General features: G+C 36.0%; 1 protein-coding gene across 1 annotated transcript in view; it reads left to right on the top strand.

Annotated features, from left to right (window-relative positions):
* Window positions 1-23,887, top strand: part of LOC150088157 (protein bicaudal C homolog 1-like) — a 392,222-nt gene that overhangs the window by 167,593 nt on the left and 200,742 nt on the right. Inside the window, exon 8 of the mRNA XM_090370592.1 lies at window positions 4,035-4,268. Within this exon, the coding sequence (XP_090226718.1) occupies window positions 4,035-4,268 (234 nt within the window). The remainder of the gene's footprint in view (window positions 1-4,034; window positions 4,269-23,887) is intronic.

The following is a 23,887-nucleotide window of genomic DNA, read 5'->3' as shown; positions in this document are numbered from 1 at the left end:
AACTACCATCACATCATACAAACAGCATGTTTCTCGCAGTGGAAAGAGCTATGGCACACCCAAACCAATAATAAACTCTACCAGTTGAAACACGATCCAAAGCATTGGCACTCTAGCACCAAAACTGTGCGAAGGGAAGTGGTTCTTGCACGGGCACGTATTGGACACACATATCTGACCCACCTCCATCTTCTGAGAGGCGAAGATCCTCCTCAAAGTCCATACTGTTCAGAAAATTTAACAGTCAAACATTCTGATTGATTGTCCTTACTATCAACAGGACAGAACATCCATCCTGTGTTCCCTGAGAAATAAACGAGAACCAATGACATTATAATATATTATTGGAGATGATGCAAACATTGAGTTTTTCTCTTATCTGAAAATAATTGGACTATATGATAAATTCTAAAATATCTCTGTAAACACAACCAATTATGCCTAAATTATGTTTTTAGTTACGCTTAAATTTTGTTTTTAGCATTTTCCTGTGAATAGGTGCATTGTAGCCACAGCAGCTTATGCACCGTTAAACCCCCGTAACACACACACACACACACACACACACACACACACACACACACACACACACACACACACACACACACACACACACACACACCTTGATCAATATCATTGATGAATACACAAAACAACAATGGTCCCAACACTGAACCCTGAGAAATTCCACAAAGAGCAATGTCCATTGATTACCACTCTCTGTCGTCATCCACTCAACCATCCCTTTATCCATTGTAACAACTTACACTTAATGCCATATCTCTCCAATTTGTACAGCAGTCTTCCATGTGCAACAGTATCAAAAGCTTGCCTGGAATCCAAGTATATGATATCAGAATTATTTTTGGCATTCAGTTCCTTTGTGACCACATCATAGTATTCAATCAAATTTGTCAGACAAGACTTCTACTTAACAAACCCATGCTGTGTCTGAACTATAATTGTGGTCTTGTCTAGATGATCCTGCAGTGCTTCTTTAACCAGTGACTACTATTTTCCCTGGAAACTAACAGGTCTGTAATTACTCGTTTTACCCCTCAGTCCCCCTTTATGAATTGGGGATACATTAGCACATATCCAGTCTGTGGGGGCTCCCCCCCCCCAGAGTCCAAGAATGCTCTCATAATTATGGCTAAGGATTTGCTTACTTCTTTTGCTGCCTCCATTAATATAACTGGATTGATCACGTCAGCGTCTTTCTTATGTTTAACTTCAGCGATTTCCCTGCACTTTGCTCTCAGTTATTATAAAATTCTTTAGTTCCCTGTTACATTTGATAAACTTCTGGCATTCTCCACGTGTGAATGTAGATGCAAAATACTCATTGTTTGTGAGCTACCTGAACAGGATCATCAACAGTCTAACCATTGATATCAAGTGGACCAATTTGATTCATCCCTCTCCTTCTTGAGTTTATATAAGTAAAGAAGTCTTTCCTGTTCCTCTTTGCAACTTTTGCCAAAGATTTCTCATAATCTGCCTTCACTTGCCTGACCTCCTTTGTGACTTGATTACAGACTAGTTTATATCTATCATAGGCTTCTGTGTCTCCTGATAATTTTTATTGGTCCCGTACGCTTTTCTTCTCTGCCACTAGTCTCATTAGTTCATCTGACATCCATTTAGGCCTAAACCTTGAAGAGTATTTCTTAGTTTATTTGAAAAGCCAAGTAGTTTTCAAGAATCATTCCTTGAATGCTTCCCATTTAGAATTTGCTGTTAGTAACATCATCAGTTGGACTGAGTGCATAGAATTTAACAATTGTCTGAGACCACTGTAGTCACCTTTACAAAAGCAAAATCGATCCCTTTACCCTTGATGGTAGTTACATCTTTGAGTAAATCCCACATCAGTACACTGTGATCTCTGCCACTTAGTGGTTCCTTTATCCTGCAGATTCTTAATGCACGAATAATCACTGCTGATAATGAGATCAAGAGTATTACTCCCACTGGTTGCCTCTCGAACACACTGCTGCAGAAAACAGTCATTCAGTAAATCCACAAAAGCCTTGTTAGTGTGCTAATGACCAACCCACAAGTTACAGTTGATATCTGGGAAGTTAAAATCCTCTGTTATAAGACAATGATTTACTTGCCCATTCTGTGTTTCTGTACTCATCAGAGTCATTAGGCATAATCCCAGTGCTTATGTCACACCAAACCTTGAACAGTGCACTGGCCAACCATGTCAACTGGATGCACTTCTTTAGATTTCATGTTTCTTAACTAAAAGCGTAACAGTTCATTTCAAAAATTAATCCAATTTTGACACTCCTCTGATGCTACTTTATTTGGTGGGGGAATTAAGTCAAAGTTTTGTTTATAACAATGATATTGATGTTTAGACTTGGTTCTGAAGTATATTTCCAAAGCTTCACTGAAAGGAAAAGATCTGAACAAGCCAAGTTTCTCTCTTTTTTTTTTTTTTTTTTAATACCTGGCTGAATATTCTTTTGCCCTCGATATTGCTAATATGCTGAGCATGATTTGTGATAATTTATATTTCAAATTTCATTATACACTCATTTTTTCCCCAACCAAAGACCACTGTACATTAGTTTCTTTCTTTCATTATGAAACAAGGGTTTAAAGAACTGATGTTGCAATTATCTATTTTTTTTATCTTCAATAATACTAAGAAATGTTAAACTTTTTTTATTGTTTTTTTCAAGTTGATTAATTTCCCATTTGGTTGGGGAAAAAAAAAAAAAAGCAATGTCTATTTATAGCATTATTGGATGACAAAGGGTTTTCTCCTAATACAATTATATTTGATATACAGTGGATTCCAGTTATTTGGGCCACCGGTTAATCGGAGCAGCCGTTTATTTGGGACAAATCTTAAAAAAACAGAACCCGATCGAGAAAATAGCCAGGGTTTACTTTGCTCAATTGGGACAAAATGCTGTTTAATTGGGGCAGGAGACCGCAGCACTGGAGATTACCCTATGATTGTCTCCAACCATACCATGTAGTTCGGTCGGATTTCTGGAGGTCACAACCATAAAACAATAAAAAGAATTAGCAGTCACCTGTTTATTGGGCTTTTCTGTTAGTGCAATCTATCATAAACGGACAGTAAACTCGATCTTATTGAATTTGCGATAATACCGACAGCTGGAATTCTGTGGGTTATTATGGTAAAATGTGTTTACGCTTCCATGGAATCTTCAATCATATAAAAAAATTAATTTTCAGATCTTCTCTTCATTCCTATTTTAAAGCTTTGTAATTCGTTACTCCGTTCTCACTTGCGTGTATTGTGTTACTTACAATTTGTGTGTGCCGTGTTCTTTGTTATTGATTGCTTATCTTTTTACTGTTTTAAATTTTAACCCCTGCCCACAAATGTCAGTAAACAGAAATGTCAAATAGTTTAGTTAGTATGTACATATTACAGTACATATTAATTATTCCGATTATCACGTATATTCTTCCGATTTTCATGTATCATTTAATTTTTTAATTGATAAGGTAATAAAGGGTAAATTTGTGCTTAATATATCTTTACTTTTATAGCCTGTGGATAATATTCCTCCTATTTTCGCTAATTAGAATCGCTGTTTAATAGAATTAAAATTCAATTCACAAATGTGATCACAATGACCGGCACTTACTACACATCGTATAGTGAACGGTGCTTTACTATGGTGAGTTCGTCGTAACGTGATATGATTGTACAGTTAACTAATTGTAAAGGGGGGGGATAAATTGTATTTGTAACTATTTATGTGAAACTTCGGATAATTGGGGCAGCCGCTTAATTGGGCCAAAATGCACTAGTCCAGATGTGTCCCAAATAACCGGAATCAACTGTGTATTATATTATTATTAAAAATAATAACAATTATTTTTGCCATTTTTATTTCATAAATTTTTTTGTTAATTTTAGATGGCATGATTTATTTGTTATATTGTTATCATATCTGTAATATTGTAAACTTAACTTTTTCCTTTGAAATAAAATTATTTTATTTACTCTGTTAAACTTTTTTCCCCACCAATTCTAGACCACTTTACCAGTAAGCACAAGTATTGAAATTTCGCCTCAGCATCATTCTTTTGTTATGGGTAGAGCAAGTGTAAATGTTCATATGATAATGCAACAAACGTCTACGACTATAACCTTTCCTAGTACATCCACCATATCTTCGAACTTGCTTGAAGCACATAATCAAAGAAAATCAACTATTACAATATCTGGCCATATTGATAGTGTTTATCTTGCATGGCAGGAGCTAATGGTAAGTATTTTCTGTTCTGTGTTTTTTTTTTTTTTTTTGTGACAATTTACATCATGAACACACAAACAATGCTTGTGCAGTATTTTATTCCTGTGTTTATGGTTTAATTATCCATATGGCTATAATTTTCATGGTCTTCAGAGAAATGAATTTTTAAAGAAATGTTTTTGATTGTTCATTTATTATTATTATTTTTTTTTTTATTTCATCACTTTCGTAGCAGTGGTGATAGAATGAACTTTCTTTCTCAAAAGATATATATATGTATGGGTTTTCGATGTAACTCTTTAAAAGAAAAGTTTAAAGAGTCACATAGAAAAGAGGTAAACACTAGATGAAATTGTTTCAGTGAAAGCAAGATTTATAAATGAGGTATGAAAGGTTCGCCTAAAAGTGAAAAGCAGCATTAAAGGATGCAAGAGTATATGTAATTTATATTAATATTAAATTAAGTATAAATGGATGTGAAAGTTACACAAGGTGCCAGGAACTGTTAGTGAGAGGTGAAAGAATGTTAATATCCTAGAGGTTATGATGAATTATTTTGTTGTACTAATTTTACTTTACGGTTCCCTCACTTCATATTGGCTTGGCAATTCAGCCCATAATTTATTAATTCATCATAACCTCTAGGATATTAACATTCTTTCACTAATCTACTACTCTTCTTTTTCTACTTTCCTCACTCTTGTAGTTACTGGCATCTTGTGTAACTTTCACATCCATTTATACTTATTTCATTTAATATTAATACAAATATTTATATTTATATATATATATATATATATATATATATATATATTTATATTTAAATAATGGCTTAAAAGTTAAGATAAAATAACATAAAATAAGACAAAAATAAATAAATAATATGCTATCATTAGAGGCAGCAAAATGCACATCCTCCACATGATGCCCAGATATATTCGATAATTCAAAATAAAATAAAATAAAACATAAGCCAGTAGTATGGCAAAAACTGTAGAGCAAAAATCAACATAAAAATAACGTAAAATAAACCAACAGGGAGGGGGAAGTAATGGTAATAAGACATAAACAGTAGCCGAAAGTCCCCTCTATAATTTAGCTCTTTAAATCCAATTAATAAAACCGATATAAAATTTAAAATAATGCCAATTATGATAATTTAGCGGTACCCCCCCCCACATAAGGTACCAGTTCCGAAAAACGAGAAATATCACCATAAAGGGTTAATAGAAAACAAAATATCAAAATAGACTGACCATTATGCCCCATATCGACAGAGGACTACGAGGCCAATAATGATCATGGAATTGCTGCATTTCAATCGCTATACAAATCATCGCAAAGGCGAAAAGATCAATGAAGCAAACCACCCATTCCTCCTCCAATCGATCTGCAAAGGGCATAATGGTCAGTCTCTTATTTTGATATTTTGTTTTCTATTAGTAGTTCTTTTAACCCTTTTTGGTGATATTTCATGTTTTTCGGAACTGGTACCGTACGGTGGGGGGGGGGTACCGCTAAATTATCATATAATTGGCATTATTTTAAATTTTATATCGGTGTTATTAATTGGATTTAAAGAGCTAAATTATAGAGGGGACTTTCGGCTACTGTTTGTCTTATTATCTTTACTTCCCCATCCCTGTTGGTTTATTTTACGTTATTTTTTGCCATACTACTGGCATATGTTTTATTTTGAATTATCGGATATATATATATATATTTATATGTGCGCATGTGTATATATATATACAGGCATACCTCGAATAACGAATAGGATGCGTTCCACGAAATTACTTCGTTAAGCGAAACTTCGTTTTCAGAGGTAAAAATACTATGGCCAGAATAGGGATACGTTCCTACGTAAAGAAAATGAAAAGCTTTTTTTTCGAACAAAGAAAAGTTTTATTAAATAAACAGTCAACTTACATACAAAGTAAAATCACATTTTAAAATATGAGTCTAAAGTTGATTGCTTATGCTTTTTTTCTCTTTCATTTAACAATTGCTTATACGGAGTTATTGCATTTAACACTAATCGCTTAACAATAACACTTCTTCCTAAATCAGGATTATTTTCACTAAAACAATTTAAAACGTTTTCAATGTCATTTAAGCACCTTTTTAAATCTTTGGTTGTTAACACTTTTGCGGCAGGAATTTCTTTAACTTCGTCTTCATTATCTTTGTCTTCGTTGCTAACAAGGTTTTCTAAATCTTCCACTGAAAAACCATCATCTTCTGCATTCAATAAATTTCTAACATCCTCTTCATCGACATTTTCGAAACCTATTGATTGAGCCATCTGGATAACTTCATTTCTAATTTCTTGGATGTTATTTTCTTCTAGTACAAACTAGAATTTTGCGCCAAACTCCATTTAAGCATTTCTTAAGTGACTTCTTTCCAAGAACTATCAATGTTTTCAATTGCGTTTTCAATGGTTTAGTTTTTCCAAAAAGTTTTAACTATCATTTTCTCTTTATCCTCTAGTTCAGTTAAATTGCTTAATGTTCGACGCAGATAATAAGCTTTAAATGATGCTATTACTCCTGATCCAATGGTTGAATCAGGGAAGTTGTGTTTGCTGGAAGAAACACAACTTTGACAGGAATGCATGTGTCCAACGTGTTAAGATCAGTAGGATGTCCCGGAGCATTGTCTAACAACAAAAGAGCTTTTTCTTCAAAGTTGTTTTTTTGACAAAAGTGGTTAACAAACCAATCAGTAAATAACTCCTTGGTAACCCACGCTTTTCTATTTGCTTTCCATATTACAGGTAAATTCATTTTTATGTTACCTTTTAACGCCCTCGGATTTTCTGAATGGTAAACTAATAACAATTTTAATTTATAATCGCCAGAGGCATTTGATCCAAAGAGTAACATTAAACGGTCTTTTGCTGCTTTGAACCCAGCAGCTGATTTTTCTTCAATAGAAATGAAGCTTTTTGTTGGTAGCCGTGTCCCGAACAAACCGCTTTCGTCAACACTGAACACCAAATTTGGTGAAAAATTTTCACGTTCAATTATTTCCTTTAGTTTTTTTGGAAACTTATTTGCAGCTTCTCCTGTTAATTTTACACTATGAATCCTGGCCCTTTTTTTAAATTTCTCGAACCAACCACGAGAAGCCCCAAAGGTTTCTGTAATTTCTTCAGTTTGTTTAGATTTCAGGTGATTAAACTGGAATATTTTTTTATGTTAAATGGGGCTTGAAATTGCGGACTTCGTTATATCGAAGCTTCGTTATCAGAGGTAACGTTAACCGAGGTGTATATATATATATATATATATATATATAAAGCATCCATAAAATTACTGAGTTTAGGTTGTAAAGATGTAAAATTATAGTTAAAGTGTAATATATAGAACACCCAATTAATGCCATCAAACGATCGAACATTACATCGGACGTTATGTATATACTAAATAGATACGTTATAGTGTAAAGTTAATATCTTTAAAGTTTGAAAATACATATAGCCATAGTCCTGCCATATCTCCAGTATACATGAAAACCAAAATATAAATCATATTAAGTAAATTAATAAAATAATAAAATAATAAGCCCAACACAGGAAAATTATTTTGCAAGGAACTTTGTCGAGGGCTAAACCCTTACAAAATAACCAACCCATGCTAGACTGAGCCATCGGTTTCTGTTATCATCTGCCTGTATACTAAAGCCAAAATAATATAATAGTGGAAATGTGGAATAATTTAGTATAACATTAACGTAAGATTTGAGACAAATGTAAGTCTAGAATGCCAAAACAACAAGTGTCGTACCGTAATACATAACAACAATTTATAAATGATACAGGCTGGATGATATTTAGCCCGACCGATCGCTACCACATTATAAGCACAACTGAGTAATTATTAAAATTTTTGCTGAACACAATTTAGCATAAAATTTTGCAGAAAATAGCTAATAAAGCTAACCGAAGGAGAACGGAAAAATGTATAGTAGAGCAATAGTACCTCACTCCCCCTCGAATTACTCTAATAGTTCGCGAGGTATGAAAAATAAGGCAAGAGGAAAGCTAAAAGCCAAAAGAAAGAAAAGGTCAATTTATCGATAGTACATCGGATATTAACCGGGAGCGTAACTTCCCGACCCTAAAAGTAGGGATCCTGGTTAGGTAGTAAAGGCCTGTAAAAATATATCAATCGAATAAAAAGAAAAAGAAGAAAAAGAAAAAGGAAAAAACGGAATGGCTAATTCCTAATAAAGTTTACTTTAAGTAGGACATAAATAATGTCAGATAAAGTCAAATTGTCAGTAATGCTAAGAGAACGAAAGACGGAACCTGTCAGATAAGGTCGGATTGTCAGTAATGCTTAGAGAACAAAAGAGGGGACATGGTAAAAACCCCGTAAGGAATCTACCTAGCATACTTTACCGTAGCCCAAGGCGGGAAAAACAAAACGCCTGCAACAACCTCACTAGACTTATATAACTACAAAGCGTCATGCGCCACCTAAGATTTGTCAAGAATTAGCCGGTGTTTTTTGGATGAACAAAAGCATAATAGCGCCCTCTATAATAGAGAAAACAAAACCAATAATACTCAGATGTAGAAGAGAAATCCTAGTATAATATAGAATTCATTCCTACTGTAAAGAACCCATATAGGTACCACTTTTCTAAGGCGTAAGCTATATATAGCGAGTTCAAAACAGCAGTCCCTAGTATGTACATGTATATACAAAGGCTAATTAGTACACCACTCGCTATATCTATACCCTATATTAAAAAACAATAATGATTACATTAAGACCACGGCAATATCCAAAATGTATATAACAGTTTAATAAACTGCCTGCCTAATATTTTCGATAATTTCCAACTGGTTTAAATTATCGTGGTACTTTTTTAGTGCTATGGATAAAGCAGTACTCATATGTTTCAAAATGAAATTATATGGGAAACCGTTATCCAATAATTTATGCTTAAGATCGATAAGCGCATATATAACATCACTTTTATTATTACAAATATATACTCTTCTGATAGTTTGTGTCACTATAATGTTTTTAAGTATACGTACAGAGATATTAGTACCCCAACGGGTTAAGTCTATAGTTTTGAAATTGAATTCTTTGCGTTTGTCAAATAGCTTGGTAGATAGTGTATTATTATTAATCTGAATATCTATGTCCAGATATGCTACTTTAAAAGGGTCACCGTTGTTAGTGACTTCTAGAACCAACTCCTGCGGGTAGTGTTTAACCGCTTCTGTAAGAAAGCTAGTATTGTTGAACACAATTAGGTCATCAATATATCTGAACATATGGATATCTTTAACAAAGTTGTTTTCAAAATGATGCAGATATAAGTTGGCGATGAGACACGAGCTACTCGCCCCCATGGCAATGCCAGCATGCTGTATGAAAATATTACTACCATTATAAATATAGCTGTTGGAAATACAAAGATTAATCAAGTTATCCCAATAATTACGTTGGCAGGGTAAAATTTGGCTATATTCTGTAAAATAATTATTTAACACCAATTTTAGACTATCATGTGGGATGCTAGTAAATAAATTTTTGAAATCATATGTATTTATATGTTTGATGCTATTCATATTGTTCTTTATAAAGGTTAAAATAGGTCTATTGTTATTAATAATTCTGGAGGAATCTATAGCCTTGAAAATCATGCTGAGCAATTCAACTAGCTTACTATGTGGGACTTTTGAGTAGCTATTTCTACAAGATGTAATAAATCTGAAACTAATAGGCGATTTGTGAAACTTGGGAATACCATACAAATACGGAAAATTAGTATTATAGTTACTAATTTTTAACCTTTTTTGTATAGCCAGTAGCTTTTTGGTAATAGTACCAAGGTTACAGTTAGATTTAGTATATGTAGCACTGCTATGTAGTTCATTGTATAATAGTGTGGCATAGAATTTTTTGCAGATGAAACTGTAATTATTAGCGGCCTTATCTATAGTTGTTATGATAAATATATCCTGTAACTCCTTTAAATGTCGTTTGATTAACTGCATATTATATCTTTTGCTATCTCTAATGGTATGATGCTTCCTATGTAAAAGCATACTAAATATATGTTGTTTAAAATCGCTATTAGTAAGAACTAGCCAATTATAGAAGGCCTCTAGTGGTAAATTAAACTTATAGGCCAATTTAAGGCAAAAATGCATAAGGTCAGAATGTATTAGTTTGGTTATAAGATTAGCATTAAGGCTAGTGTTAGGTCTGTATTTAAAACCGTAGGAAAGAACAGATCTCAATTCCTGGTGAGGAACCAGGTTAAGATTACCAGTAATTACATGCCCATGATGTAAGTCAACGAAATCATGGTATTGTGGTAAGTGGCAGTAGCAAATAGCATCCTGGTAGACATTATCTAAGTTGCAGGCTAGCTGCTTATAATTACAAGCAGTAAGCCCAAAAGGTTTATTGTAACTAAACCTAGTTACTATATTCCTATTACTGAGTGGAAAACTGCTAACATGTTTATTTAATATCTCCTTTAACGGTAAGTAGTCAAATATAATGTTACTGAATTTAATATTGATATAGATGTTATGGATAACAGGTTTATTACATAGACGATATTTAAAAATATCCCTAAGTAAGTGGTCAAGATGCTGGTTACGATGTGAATATGTCTGGTTAATTTTTTCTAAGGCTTTTAACTTGCTATGCTTGAGGCCGAATAAGATATCATGTATGAGTTTAATATTTATAACATTTTTATCCCAAGTATCCAGCATGTCGGTAAATTTTCCTAAAGTATGCTTAGTGCGCATTTGAATGCCAGTACCAGTATTGTTAAAAACTTTGTTTCTCATCTTACTACGTGGCAATTTAGGCTGGGATCTATTAGCCATATGAAAAAGTTTATAAACACAAGTATCTAAACTACCAATATTATAATTACGTCCATTAAACAAACTATTGAGACCATAAGGGTACAGGGTTTTATATTTAAGAATAATGTGTTGGGCTTATTATTTTATTATTTTATTAATTTACTTAATATGATTTATATTTTGGTTTTCATGTATACTGGAGATATGGCAGGACTATGGCTATATGTATTTTCAAACTTTAAAGATATTAACTTTACACTATAACGTATCTATTTAGTATATATATATATATATATATATATATATACAAAGTACAAAGTATGTTGAGGGTCAAACGGCACCAGGAATTTCTCCCATCTCCGCGAGTGTTCGCTGTATCGAGGGACAGTACTCTGTCAAGACCAGAGATTTAAAAGTGTGTGGATCATGTGTTCTGTAGTATGTTGTGCCCATTGTTCTTCTGGCCTATTGGCCGTCGAGCCCCTGATGAGACCCGACGTTGTCCGTACTATGCCAACGAGGAGGCTGGCCAGGTGTACCTTGAAATTTATTATACTCTGGCAGGTCCCGCCGCCTAATTTCCTGGGATTTCAGCAGCTGGGTCCTATAGAGAAAAAAAAAAAAAAAAAAAAGATAGATAATCGCGGTGGTATAATTGCAAATTCGCTATTAAGTTAGTATGTGGGGTTTGTTCCCCGAAATTACCATGGGATTGTACGCTAAAATGACAAGTTCTAGAGGCCTAATGGGGCGGGCAATAATTTTGGTGCTAATTTAAATTTGGATGCGTGGGGCTTTCGCGGTGTATAGTCAAAGAGAAGGGTAGGGAGACTGAAGGCTGGGGGGAAGAAAGAGAAGTAAGGGGCCGATAGGGTAGATGGCCCCTGCAGTCAGTGGGGCATGCCCATGCCCCACCAGAGGGAAAGGGGGATGGCAGGAGGAGGAGAAGACAGCGAGCCATCTCCCCCCCCTGCCAAGGAATAGGAGTGAAAGCAGGCTGGTCAAGGTTGCCAGCCCAGATCGCCATATGGCTAGGTGGCAGCAATGTGCTGCAATCATTTCTCTGAGCCCTTGCATGGTAGTATCTGGGAAGGTTTTCGTGGTTGTGTAGACATTCTGCTGGCCTGCAAGGCATGGTTGTTTACTGCAGTGGTTGAGGTTGTGGGAGCGTCCTTCTCCTTGTGAAGAGGTCCTGGGCCAGCTGCGCGAATGCCTTGTATGTGTCAACTTCAGTTATGGCGAGGTCTTCTTGATTACGGAGGTTAAGCTGTGTTCTTGTAATGAACCTGCAATAGAGGTCCTCATATAGTGGGCAACTGTACATTAGGTGCTCCCACGTTTCACGTTCACCACAGAGGCAGAACGGTGTATCACTCAGTCCAAATCCTTGTAGTTTGTCTCTAATGGCCCCGTGTCCCGTCAGCAGGTAGGTGGTGTAGAGTCCTGGTGAGAGCCACGGTGGATAATTCGGGTATACCAGCCGTATGTTGGGTAGAAATTTTCTAGTTATTGCACCTTTGCTGGAGGTCTCCCAGCGGGCCTGCCAAGTTTGTTGGAGGTAAGCGGAGAGACGGCTCCTTTCTACTTTGGGATCATTTGACAGATCTATGGTGTAGTCGAGGCATGTTGCCGTTCTGCCTTTGGTCAGTTGATAGAGTAGCCCATGCTTAACAATCTCCAGGTCCAGAGGGAGGGATCCCGTTAGAGCCTGGAGTGCGTGGGTACTTAGTGTTACATGCTCTCGAGATGGTTAAGAGTATGTGTCGCTGTGTAGTCTCCAATTTTTTCCGGTTCACTGCAGTGGTAGCCTTGCGATACCATATTCCAGAAGCATATGTAATCGCTGGCAAGAAAATAGCTTTATAGTAGAGGCTGAGGGTTTTCCGCCTCAAACCCCATTCCTTGCGTTGATTCGCGCAAAAAATGCGGAGTATCCTCTGATTTTCTTCCGTAAGTGCACTATATGTGGTGTAAAGCTCAGGTTTTTGTTTAGTACGACTCCAAGGTGCTTTAATTCGGTGGTAAGCTTGATTGATACAGTAAACCCCCGCTATTCGCGGTATCTGTATTCGCGATCGCCGATTTAATATAAAATGAAACCTAAAAAAATGTGAATTTTAAAGCGCCGTGAACATTTTCCACCATAAAAAAACATGGGCGTGGCTAAAATTATCTTTCCCGGTCAAAACAGCGCTCAGTGGGTGGGGGGAGAGGGGGTGACAAAATCGCGAGCTTGGATGTTTCTCGCTAATCCTTGTTCGGTATGTGTTATGCGCTTGCCATGGAAGGTTTCGTTGTTTGTTTTTAATTTATATGCTTTTAAAATTGAATAAATTTATCAATTTATAAATTGATATGCTTACAAAAGTGATAAATCTACCATTTTGCAGTGTAAAACAGACTTTTTCGAGTGTGTTAACGGAAGAAAGTGACTTTATTTGGACAAGTTCTTTCTAACCCATACAAAAATATGGCTACGAATAACAAGGAAATGCGAATGTGAAATTATCAAAGAAGGCAATGACATTGGCGAATAAAATTGAGTTATTAGACAAAATTTCTAATGGTGAAAGTGTCTTCTCAATGGCAAAACATTATAAAATCAATGAGTCAACGGTACGATCAATCAAGAAATCGGAAGAAAAAATCCACCGTAGTGTCCGTGAAAACGCGCTAATTGCTTCAAAAATTTGCTCTGTAGCTCGTGATGTTAAATTAGAAAAAAATGGGAAAGCTTTAAATCTGTGGATGGAAGACTGAACTCAAAATAAAATTCCGTTAAGTTCACTCATTATTCGTGAAAAGGCAAAACTCCTTTATCAACACTTAAGCGAAACTGGTAATAGCACTGGCGGATAAGTTATTTTAGTTAGCAAAGGTGCTGGTTTGAAATTTCTAATAAATATTACATTTAATATTAAATTGTTTCTTATTTTCATTTCGATGCCATATGCTTGCATTTCGCTATGTACTGTCTATGTACATAGTCATATTATGAAGGTACATATAATACATACATAGACAAAATTTTAGAATAGTTTTTCTTATATATTTCATACTTTGGAGCGGAACTCCTTTATTACTATGGGAGCCATAACTCAGTATTCGCGTTTTCGGTATTCGCGGCATTTCTCAGGAACGTAACCCCCGCGAATAGCGGGGTTTACTGTATATAGAGATATATATATATATATATATATATTTTTTTTTTTTTTTTTTAATCACCTTTCTGTATTTCCTGTCAATATGACATTTCCTTTTCTGCTATTTTGCTAAATAGCAGTCATTTGTAAACAGTGGCGTGATTTAGCAGATGGATGACAGAGTACACTGGCCATAATATATGATAATTAAATTATAATATTTCTTTGTGATCAAAAATTAACTTTATGCAGATCTCACAAAAATAAGAGCATTGGAACACTAAGTTTTCACCTTGCTAGAGGTTATGGATATTATTACTTTGCAATCATAACTGGAGTTATTGTTCTAAAATATAAGCTAGGGATTTTATCTGTTGCACAACACCCTTTATTCTGCACATTACAGGAAGCAGCTGATAAATTTTCCAAAATGCATCTTCTATGACATCTATAACTGGGATTAAATAGAATAATGTTATTTTATTTACAAGTTTTGTCATGTTTAAAATTTTCACCAAATTTTTTATTTAATTTTAATTGGAAATTTGTAGGTTTTGTAATTTAAATTGTGTAAGTGTTAAGTTAGTTTCAACAAATTTATTGTCATTAAACGTAACTACAGACCATCTCATCCTCCAAATACAGTACCCTGATGATGAGGTGCCATATTCAAAGGGTGAGAATAGGTATCAATTGAATGGGGTAACATTCTTAAGATCAGTGTTGAATCCAGGGAGCATGACCAGGGGTGAGTTTCACCCTCCCAGTGGAATAAAATCCACCCCCTTTCCCTGCCAAAAAATAGTAATTTTTATTTTAATATTCATTCCAAGACCTTGGACATGGAAATTCTTCTTACTATGTTCTTTATGGGCCATATTATCAGTTTACACAAGGTTGTAGTTATAAAACATGAATTCAGTAAATTTAGATATCAAATAAATACAAAAAATAAAAAATTTCACATTAGCTAAAGCAGTGTTTCCCAAAGTGTGGTACTAGTACCGCCAGTTGTATGCGGCAAAAATTAACCACTAAAATTCAAGACACAAAATATTTTCCATTTAAATATTTTCGAAATAATTAAATGGGCAGTATTTCTAGCTGCACGAATGTAACTGAATTATTGAAAAAATTATTATTGTAGATAAATTATTGCAAGATTGCATGAAAATAAGCATAGGCCAGAATGAGCTATTGGAAAAATTAATAAATAGTGATTGATACATACACAAAGAAAAAGCAAAGGATAACATTATTATAATACTTGCATGTTTGATTATAATTTTTGTGATTTTTTTTTTTACGAATTTTAATCTATGATTTTCATATTATTAAATAATAAATACTTCTTTTGCTTAAATAAAATCCATTGCTTAAATAAATAAATATGTATGTCCTATAAAAAATTTTTAATACACATTTAATTACAAATGGTTTGTAGCTTTTGAGGCTAAACAGGCCTCTTCGTCAGCAAATACTAAAAGAATGGAGACGTTAGAGACAAATTTTAAAGGATACAGTTGTGCGCGCAATGAGGCGTGCGTGGGCACAAGGTTGTCCATTCGACCATTAGATTGGTGTTCATTGTTGCTGCATGGATGTGTGTGGTTATGCTTCCAGTGCTTATCTAGTCTCAAAACAGTTGCCTCCAAGATAAGGTGTAGTCTCATTCCCTTGCTACGGTTCATAATTCTTGAATTACATGATATATTAAGTGACTCTAGCCAGAATCGGTGGCAAAAGTGTCGGGACTGGTTTAATCACTTTATAGTCACGCTTGGGATTAAGGTCGTGGTGGGTCGACCAGAAGTGTTTTGCCATTGCAGATTGGTCAGTCTCAGCAAGACGAATCGATCTGTCATGCTCTGCAAGGCGGTCTTGAAGGCATCTCGAGGTCTCCTCTATGTAGTAGCTGTTACAATCTTTGTAGGTTATGCGGTATACTACACTGCTATGCAAGAGAGGGGCCACTTGAGTCTTCATGCTGGAAACCAGAGAACGCAAGTTTCTACCAGGTAGCTGCACGCATTTTATGTTGTATTCTCGAAGGATTTTTGAAATCTGGCCCGACATGCCCGGATAGTGGGGAATGTAGGCGGTAGGTACATTGTCATGAGTTGATGACAGTCTTGGGTGGATTGCGAGCTCCTGCGCTTGCAATAAGCACTTCTCCAATATGTGGGTTGGATAGTCACGATTGACCAAGTCTGTCCTCACTCTGGAAATCTCGTTGTGCCTAGCTTCATCTGTGCTGGAGTGGCTCCAAGCCTGGGAGAACAGGGTTTTGGCAGTGCTGTTGAGATGGCTTGGGGTGTGGCCAGATCTGTAGTTGAACTGACCTCACCGCATTGGCTTGTGGTATACTGAGGTTTCCAGGTGTGGGCCCATGCATTTTACCAGGACATCCAAGAATGGAAGGGATCCATCCACTTCTAACTCTAAAGTGAACTGGATGAGCACAGACAAGGAATTGAGGTACTCCGGTAATGTTGTTTCAGAACCACGTGGGATGACGGTGAAGATGTCATCAACGTATCTGCACCATGTTGTAGTAGGTACAGGTGGGTTCAGGAATATCTGTTCTTCCATGGTGATGTTGGCCACTTGCGCAGCGGTGTAGTATACTGCATAACCTGCAAAGATTGTAACAGCTGCTACATAGAGGAGACCTCGAGATGCCTTCAAGACCGCCTTGCCGACCAATCCACAATCGCAGAATACTTCTGGTCGACCCACCATGACCTTAATCCCAAGCATGACTATGAAGTGGTTGACCAGTTCTGACACTTTTTCTACCGACTCTGGCTAGAGTCATTTAATACAGCATGTAATTCAAGAACTATGAACCACAGCAAGGGAATGAGACTACACCCTGTCAAGTACACTAATGCATCGGACAGACTGGGTGACCTATTCTCAAGATAAAATACATTAACCTTATTTTGACAACAGAAAGAGCTGGAATTGACAGCCAGTGAAAACCATTCAGCAGACCTCTCCTAATTCTTACCCTTTCCAGTTTTAATGTGTTTGTTTGGTTGTTAATTATCACATCTTTGGGTTTTATTTTCGTTGACTACCAGTCCCGCTCTTTTCGTGGAAGAGTTAATGTTTTAAATAGCAAAGGGGTCATTTCAATTTTTGCTTTTGAAGAAGATGCATGCCTTGCATCTCAGGAGAGATTGGATTCTTTTTTGTTTGTTTGTTTGAAGAATGGAGGGCATTTGAAAGTGATTGAATGTTATATGAGTGTAGGCTTGATCTCCTCCCGGCATTAGTGTACCAAGTGTGGAAAAGAGATGAAACTGACTTGAGAGAAAGGATAAAATGGATGGCTATGAATGGAAGTGCAGAGTCAAAGGGCTAAATGCACATTATGTGAAAAGGTCTGTACAAATGGGGTTTTGGTTCTTGGAAATCAGGTTAGGAATGATTGAAGGGCTTCTTCTGACCTATTTTTGAGTTCAGAAGATGCCTTGTGAAAAAGTGAAGAATGAACTGGGTGTGAGTTGCAAGACCATGAGTGACTGCCGCACTATGGCCATAGATGCTGATGCGCCAAATAAATCCCCAATCAACCAACCAACCAACCATGAGTGACTGGAGGAGCTTTTGCCAGCAGGTGTGTATCGATCTGTGTGTGTGTGTGTGCGAGAAAGTAGTATGATTGATGATGTGGGTGTTGTAGTAAAGATTGATGAAATCAAGCTTGGCAAAAGGAAGTGGTAAGCATGTGAATGGGAAATAGGTGTTTGGTTCTGTTGAGCATGGGTCTGTATCGTGCTTTTTCAGGGTCATTGAAAATAGGAGTCAAGAAGTTGTTCTAGACATCATTAAGACTTTCATTTTGTCCAGCACTACTATAGTGTCCATTTGCTGGAAGTCTTACGACTTCCTATGGGATGAATGTTTTCAGCTTATCGCCTTGAATCACTCGCTTTACTTCAGCAATCCTGAAACTGGAGCAAATGGCAACAGTATTGACGGGTCATGGAGTGCCATCAAAAGGCAGGTGTCCTTCCAGCTGGCAAGAAACCAGTTCGATGCATATCTTGCGGAATATATTTGGCGAAGGAGACATGCATTGAGTGTCAACATCAAACAATTTATTTCAGCCATCAGGGCCATTTACTCACTGATAGAATAGGATTAACAAATGACTGACGAAATGGGGTATGTGTATCCCTTCTATTTTGCATACTATAACCCCTTCATGTTGGTGTGTTTTAATCTTGAGAATATGTTATTCTGTCCATCCAGTGCATTTTATCTTAATGTTAATAGCGGGTATCCTTTCCATGGATTTTTGATATTTTTATATTAATATTCTCTTTGATTGATGTGTTTAAAGTTTTTGAGCCACTAACTGCATGCCAACTAAGTAAAAAATAATAACATTAATAAAAATAATTTCATAATAAAGTTTTTGTAGAATATTCCAAATTTTCATTAAGTTCTCATCGGACACCCTATGCCGACATCTTTTCTTCCTCTTTGAGTGACGGTTGCTGAATGATGTTTCCGAAGCAGTCATGAATCAACATATTTTTCTGGATTGAAGCGGGTCAGCGGTCAGCGGTGGGCCTACAGTTTTAAGAAATGGTAGTGAAGAAACTGTTTTTTGTCATCAACGGAGCGCTGGTTGGGCCGGCGATCAGATTCATTTGTGAAAATCCTCTTTCACATTCACTCGATGAAATTGGTATCGTACCAGAACATTAGCCAAATGCTTCGATTCTTCCGAAACCTTCTTATCAATTAGGTATCCCCGAATTGCATTTAACTGTAACCTTTGCGCCTCTGTAGTCAGGTGGGCAGGAGCAGCAGTGCATAGCACAAAATCTTCTTGATTAGACTGGGGTTCGAGCCCGTGACCACCAAATACAGAAGGTCAGGGAATGACCACTGCATATCCCCAGAGCAATATGGCCTTAGTTGCTAATGCTCCTAAAAAAACCAAATAACAAATAATAACTGTAACCTAATTGACAATTTTCTAACTTCATTTTCACCAAATGCCAACAATTCATGTTTGGAAGGATTAATACCTTTGCTGTCCTCGTTTTCCTTCTCTCGTCATCGGTATTGTCACTAGTTCTTAAATTTGAATTTTTTTTTTTTGTGAAACTGTCCAAAATGATGGTGTTGTCCGGATATTTAAATACTGTGACCACATAAACAGAGATAGGGAAAATTTATTTAAAAATGTGGATAACCCACTTCTGCGAAACAACAGATAATTTTTTATGGGGTAAAAGAAAAACACTTTTCTAATTCTCAAACGGGGCACTTACAGTTGATTCACAGGGGTGTCCAACCTTACGGCCAGTGAGGAAAGTGAACTAAAACAGCATTTTAAATTTTGTTAATTATCAAAAAAATTCTCATTAAATGTTTTGTTTGGTAAATGTAATTGTGTATTGTACTTAATAAAAGTTTCAAATATTTTCAGTTTTACTTTTACATGCAATAAGATATGGAAAATGTAACACACTAAAGAAATCTAACTTTGAATTTTTTTGAATATGGCCCCTGTACGGAAAAAGGTTGGACACCACTGCAGGTGTGGCCAGAGCCCATTGGGATACACCTTGATCTGCTCACTCTTGACCAGCGTGACTTCTCCGTATGTGGGACAGTGGTCGTATAGGTTTCACCAGGTACCACTAAGTTGTAGAATGATAATCCTTCTAGCTCTCTTAATTCGCACAGCAGCACAAATTGCCTGAAGGCCAGAAGTGCGTACTGAGTTAATTCTTTCCTAATCCATTCGCTATATGAAAATTTTCTTTGCTCAACAGAAACTATTTTAAATGTGACTTCCAAGGGGAATTCAAAACAATTCACTATAAAAGGACTTCGTTAAATAGAAGTCTGACTGAGTAATTTAGAATTATAAAAATGGTTATACAGTAAATATCTTAACAAAAAAAAGTAAAAAAAAATGCAAATTTAGTTAAATAATTTTAAGCTTATTTGAATAGTAGGTAAACATGTGAAAAAAATTTACGGAAAATTACAAATTTTGAAGTGCATTGCATCCAATGTCACACATCACTGTTAATAAAGGTGCCAGTATACTGTACTGTTGCGTACCATCCCAAAAAAAGCAGTGGTTAAGACACAGCATGGGTTTGTTAAATGGAGGTCTTGTCTGACCAATTTGATTGGATATTATGATGTGGTCACAAAGCAACTGGATGCAAAAAATAATTTTGATATCATATACTTGGATTCCAGGAAAGCTTTTGATACTGTTGCACATGGAAGACTGCTGTACAAATTGGAGAGGTATGGCATTAAGTGTAAGTTGCTACAATGAATAAAGGGATGGTTGAGTGGGTGATGACAGAGAGTGGTAATCAATGGACACTGCTGTTTGTGGACTAGTGTTATTAGTGGTGTTCCCCCATGGTTTGGTGTTGGGCCCATTGTTGTTTTGTATATTTATCAATGATATTGATGAAGATATATAAAGCTTAATGTCAAAGTTTGCAGATGGTACAAAGTTTGCCGGGGTTGTTAACAACAGTAAAGATGGTATACTACTCCAACTGTATCTAGATAAGTTGGGCAAATGGGTTGAGAAGTGGCAACTGAAGTTTAACATTGACAAATGCAAAATACTGCATATAGGTAACAATAACCAACTGTACCAACTGTATGGTACTACACTCAGGGAAGTGGAAAGTGAAAAAGACCTGGGGGTAATTGTGCAGTCAAATATGAAGTTCACTGAGCAGTGCGGATGGGCTGCCAAGGCAGGTCATGGAGTCTTGTCAATGATCTATAGGAATTTTGCTATCAGGGACAGGGAGGCGATTATCCTGTTATACAAGGCAATGGTCAGGCCACACTTAGAGTACTGTGTACAGGTCTGAAGGCCTCATTTTAGGAAGGATATAGAGTTGCTAGAATGAGTACAAAGAAAGGCAATAAAGATTGGTGAGGAAAACAAAGGGGTGCTCTTACCAATAAAGGCTTAAGTTCTGCAAATTGCAGTACCTTGGAGATAGGCACCTGCAAGCTGAATGCTGATGGGGTTCTTTCTTTTGCTCAGATTAAGAACCTGAGGGAGCATAGATTCAGATTGAGGAAAGACAGTTGTAGAATAGATATAGATGTGTGGAAATTTGCCTTTAACCAGCGAGTGGTTGATTGGTGGAACAGACTTCCATATTTTGTTGTGGAAGTTAATAGCCTAAATAAATTTAAGGCTGAGCCAGACAGGCATTTGGAACAAATGGAGAGATGAAATGAAATGGGAGGGTTTTTTTTTTTTTTTTTTTGCTCGTGTTCCATAAGCTTGCTTTATTGCATCATATGCCTCTGCTAATGCTAATGTGACGCAGTGCTAATTTTAAATGCTAGTTTCAAAAACTATCCTGCTAGTTTTTGAAACTAGCAGGATATTTCAGCCACGTGTAGCATGTGATGACCAAGAAACATCAGTACATGTAATATCAACTGTTAGATGCAATATGGCCAAAGTTGCTATTGCAAAAAAACACCCCCAATAAAACTAGAAACCCTCCCATACCAGTTATACATGGCAACCCACATTATGGGAATTACTGCTTCTAATAGTTCTTATGATATTTCTTAAAATGCCCCTCCCCCTCCTTAATTGACCTCAAGTAATTATAATCCAGTTAGTCTGATATTTCTAAAAAGTGATTTTGACAATGTAGTCAGTGCATTATAATTATAGAGGGGACTTTTGTATAATACTGTCTTCAGATAGTATTATACAACCAAGATACTATGCATGTGTTAGCAGGTCTCAAATCAAGCTACAAAATGCTAACAATTGACCTCAAACATGGAATCTGCTGGCACTCTCCATACAACCATTCTGGACCTTTATTAGGTCTTCTTCAGTGAGGAGATAGACAAAACATAAAAACCAGATGAACAGACTTCTCCTACATCCTCTTTGCAAAATACTCTGGGTGCAACCATTTGAAAAACTCCAGCTGAACTGTAAACCACAACATAGATACAGAAAGGGGAAACAAAAAATGAATCAGACTGAAAAACAAGTAGCTGTAAAAGAAAACAATGTGCATATTAAAAAAATACAAATAAAGCAAATTACTGACTCCATTATTAAAGAAGGGAAAAATCCGTGGATAATAAATCAAAAATTACCTAAATGTAACATAGAATTAATGACATCCAAATGAACATTAGTACTGTATGGTTTTAAAGATGGTTAGCAGACAAAATACAAAGTGTGGCTATTAAATAATGAGACTACAATAAAATAAATGGAATGAAATATTTCATATCTTACAAGTTATCCCTTTCAAAATAAGCCTTGGGCTTTCATACACTGTTTCATACATTTCTTTAAAACACAGAAATGTTTTTGGAAGTCATCTTCTGTAAGCCCTTTGAACATTTTGGTCGTTATTTATTTATTTTTTTTCTGCATCTGTCATATGTACCCATTTTCAGTCCAGAGTTGTTAGAATAGATGTGCGGAAATTTTCCTTTAGTCAGCAGGAAGTAGACAACTCAAATAAATTCAAGAATGTCTTCAGTGGACTGAAAATGGGTGCACTTTTAAGTACACTTTCCAGTTTGGGGAAGAGAAAGTCATAAGGGTCTATGTCTGGTGAGTAGGATGCATGTTTGCACACAGGGATTTTTTTTTTTTTTTTTGGCCAGAAACTGCCGAGCAGAGAGCATGTTGTGTGCTAGAGCATTGTCTTGATAGAGCATCCAACCATCCTTCCACAATTCAGATTCCACACCTGAGAGTGAATAAATTCAAATCAAGGAAAGACAGTTGTTAGAATAGATGTGCGGAAATTTTCCTTTAGTCAGCAGGAAGTGGACAACTCAAATAAATTCAAGACTGAACTAGACAAACTTTTAGAGTGAATGGATGGGTGAAACAGGAAGAGGTTGTTTTTTTTTTTTTTTTTTTTTTTGACTGATGCTGTATAACCTTGCTTTCTTGTATCAAATGCTTCTGCTAATGCTGATTTTGGTACATATTCATCCCTAATGATAAATTTAATATCAAAGAAAACAAAAAGCATGGTTTTTTTTTTTACTTCCTTGCTTCTTTTTGGTCTGGGGGATCTTCCATTGCATTGACTATCTTTTAGTTTGTGGATCATACTGGAACAGCCAATTTTCATTGCAAGTAATTACAATACTCATTCTGTTGTGGTTTACACTTCACTTCACCTGGAGTTGGAAACGGTTGCACCCAGAATATTTATAAAGAGGATATTTGAGGGAGAAGGTCTGTTTATTTGGTCTTTCTGCTTCACCTATCTCCTCACTGAAGAGGACCTAATAAGATCCAAAATGGCCATATGAGGAGTGGGAGTTAGTTCCATATTTGGGATCAATGGACAGCATTCCATAACTAGTTTTTGTGGTGTTAATATCTACACATCTGTTAGTGGGTCTCAAACTTTAGGTTATGTCCGATGTATATTTAGTGAATCAGAAAAGGCCTGAAAACGCTATACATTTTGGCAAGTTCTACCCTGTTAACTTCAGCCTTTCAACACATGTTAGTCATGATGATTGTAAAAGTCCATATACCATATAACAGCTCATTCAAAAATTCATTACATTTTAGATGTAATTAAGAAAACAATTTTCAA

This window comes from Mastigoproctus giganteus, chromosome 3 (genome assembly GCF_048544385.1).
Source record: "Mastigoproctus giganteus isolate SK-2022 chromosome 3, ASM4854438v1, whole genome shotgun sequence".
Lineage (NCBI taxonomy): Eukaryota > Metazoa > Arthropoda > Arachnida > Uropygi > Thelyphonidae > Mastigoproctus > Mastigoproctus giganteus.
This window is presented reverse-complemented; position numbering and strand designations above follow the sequence as displayed.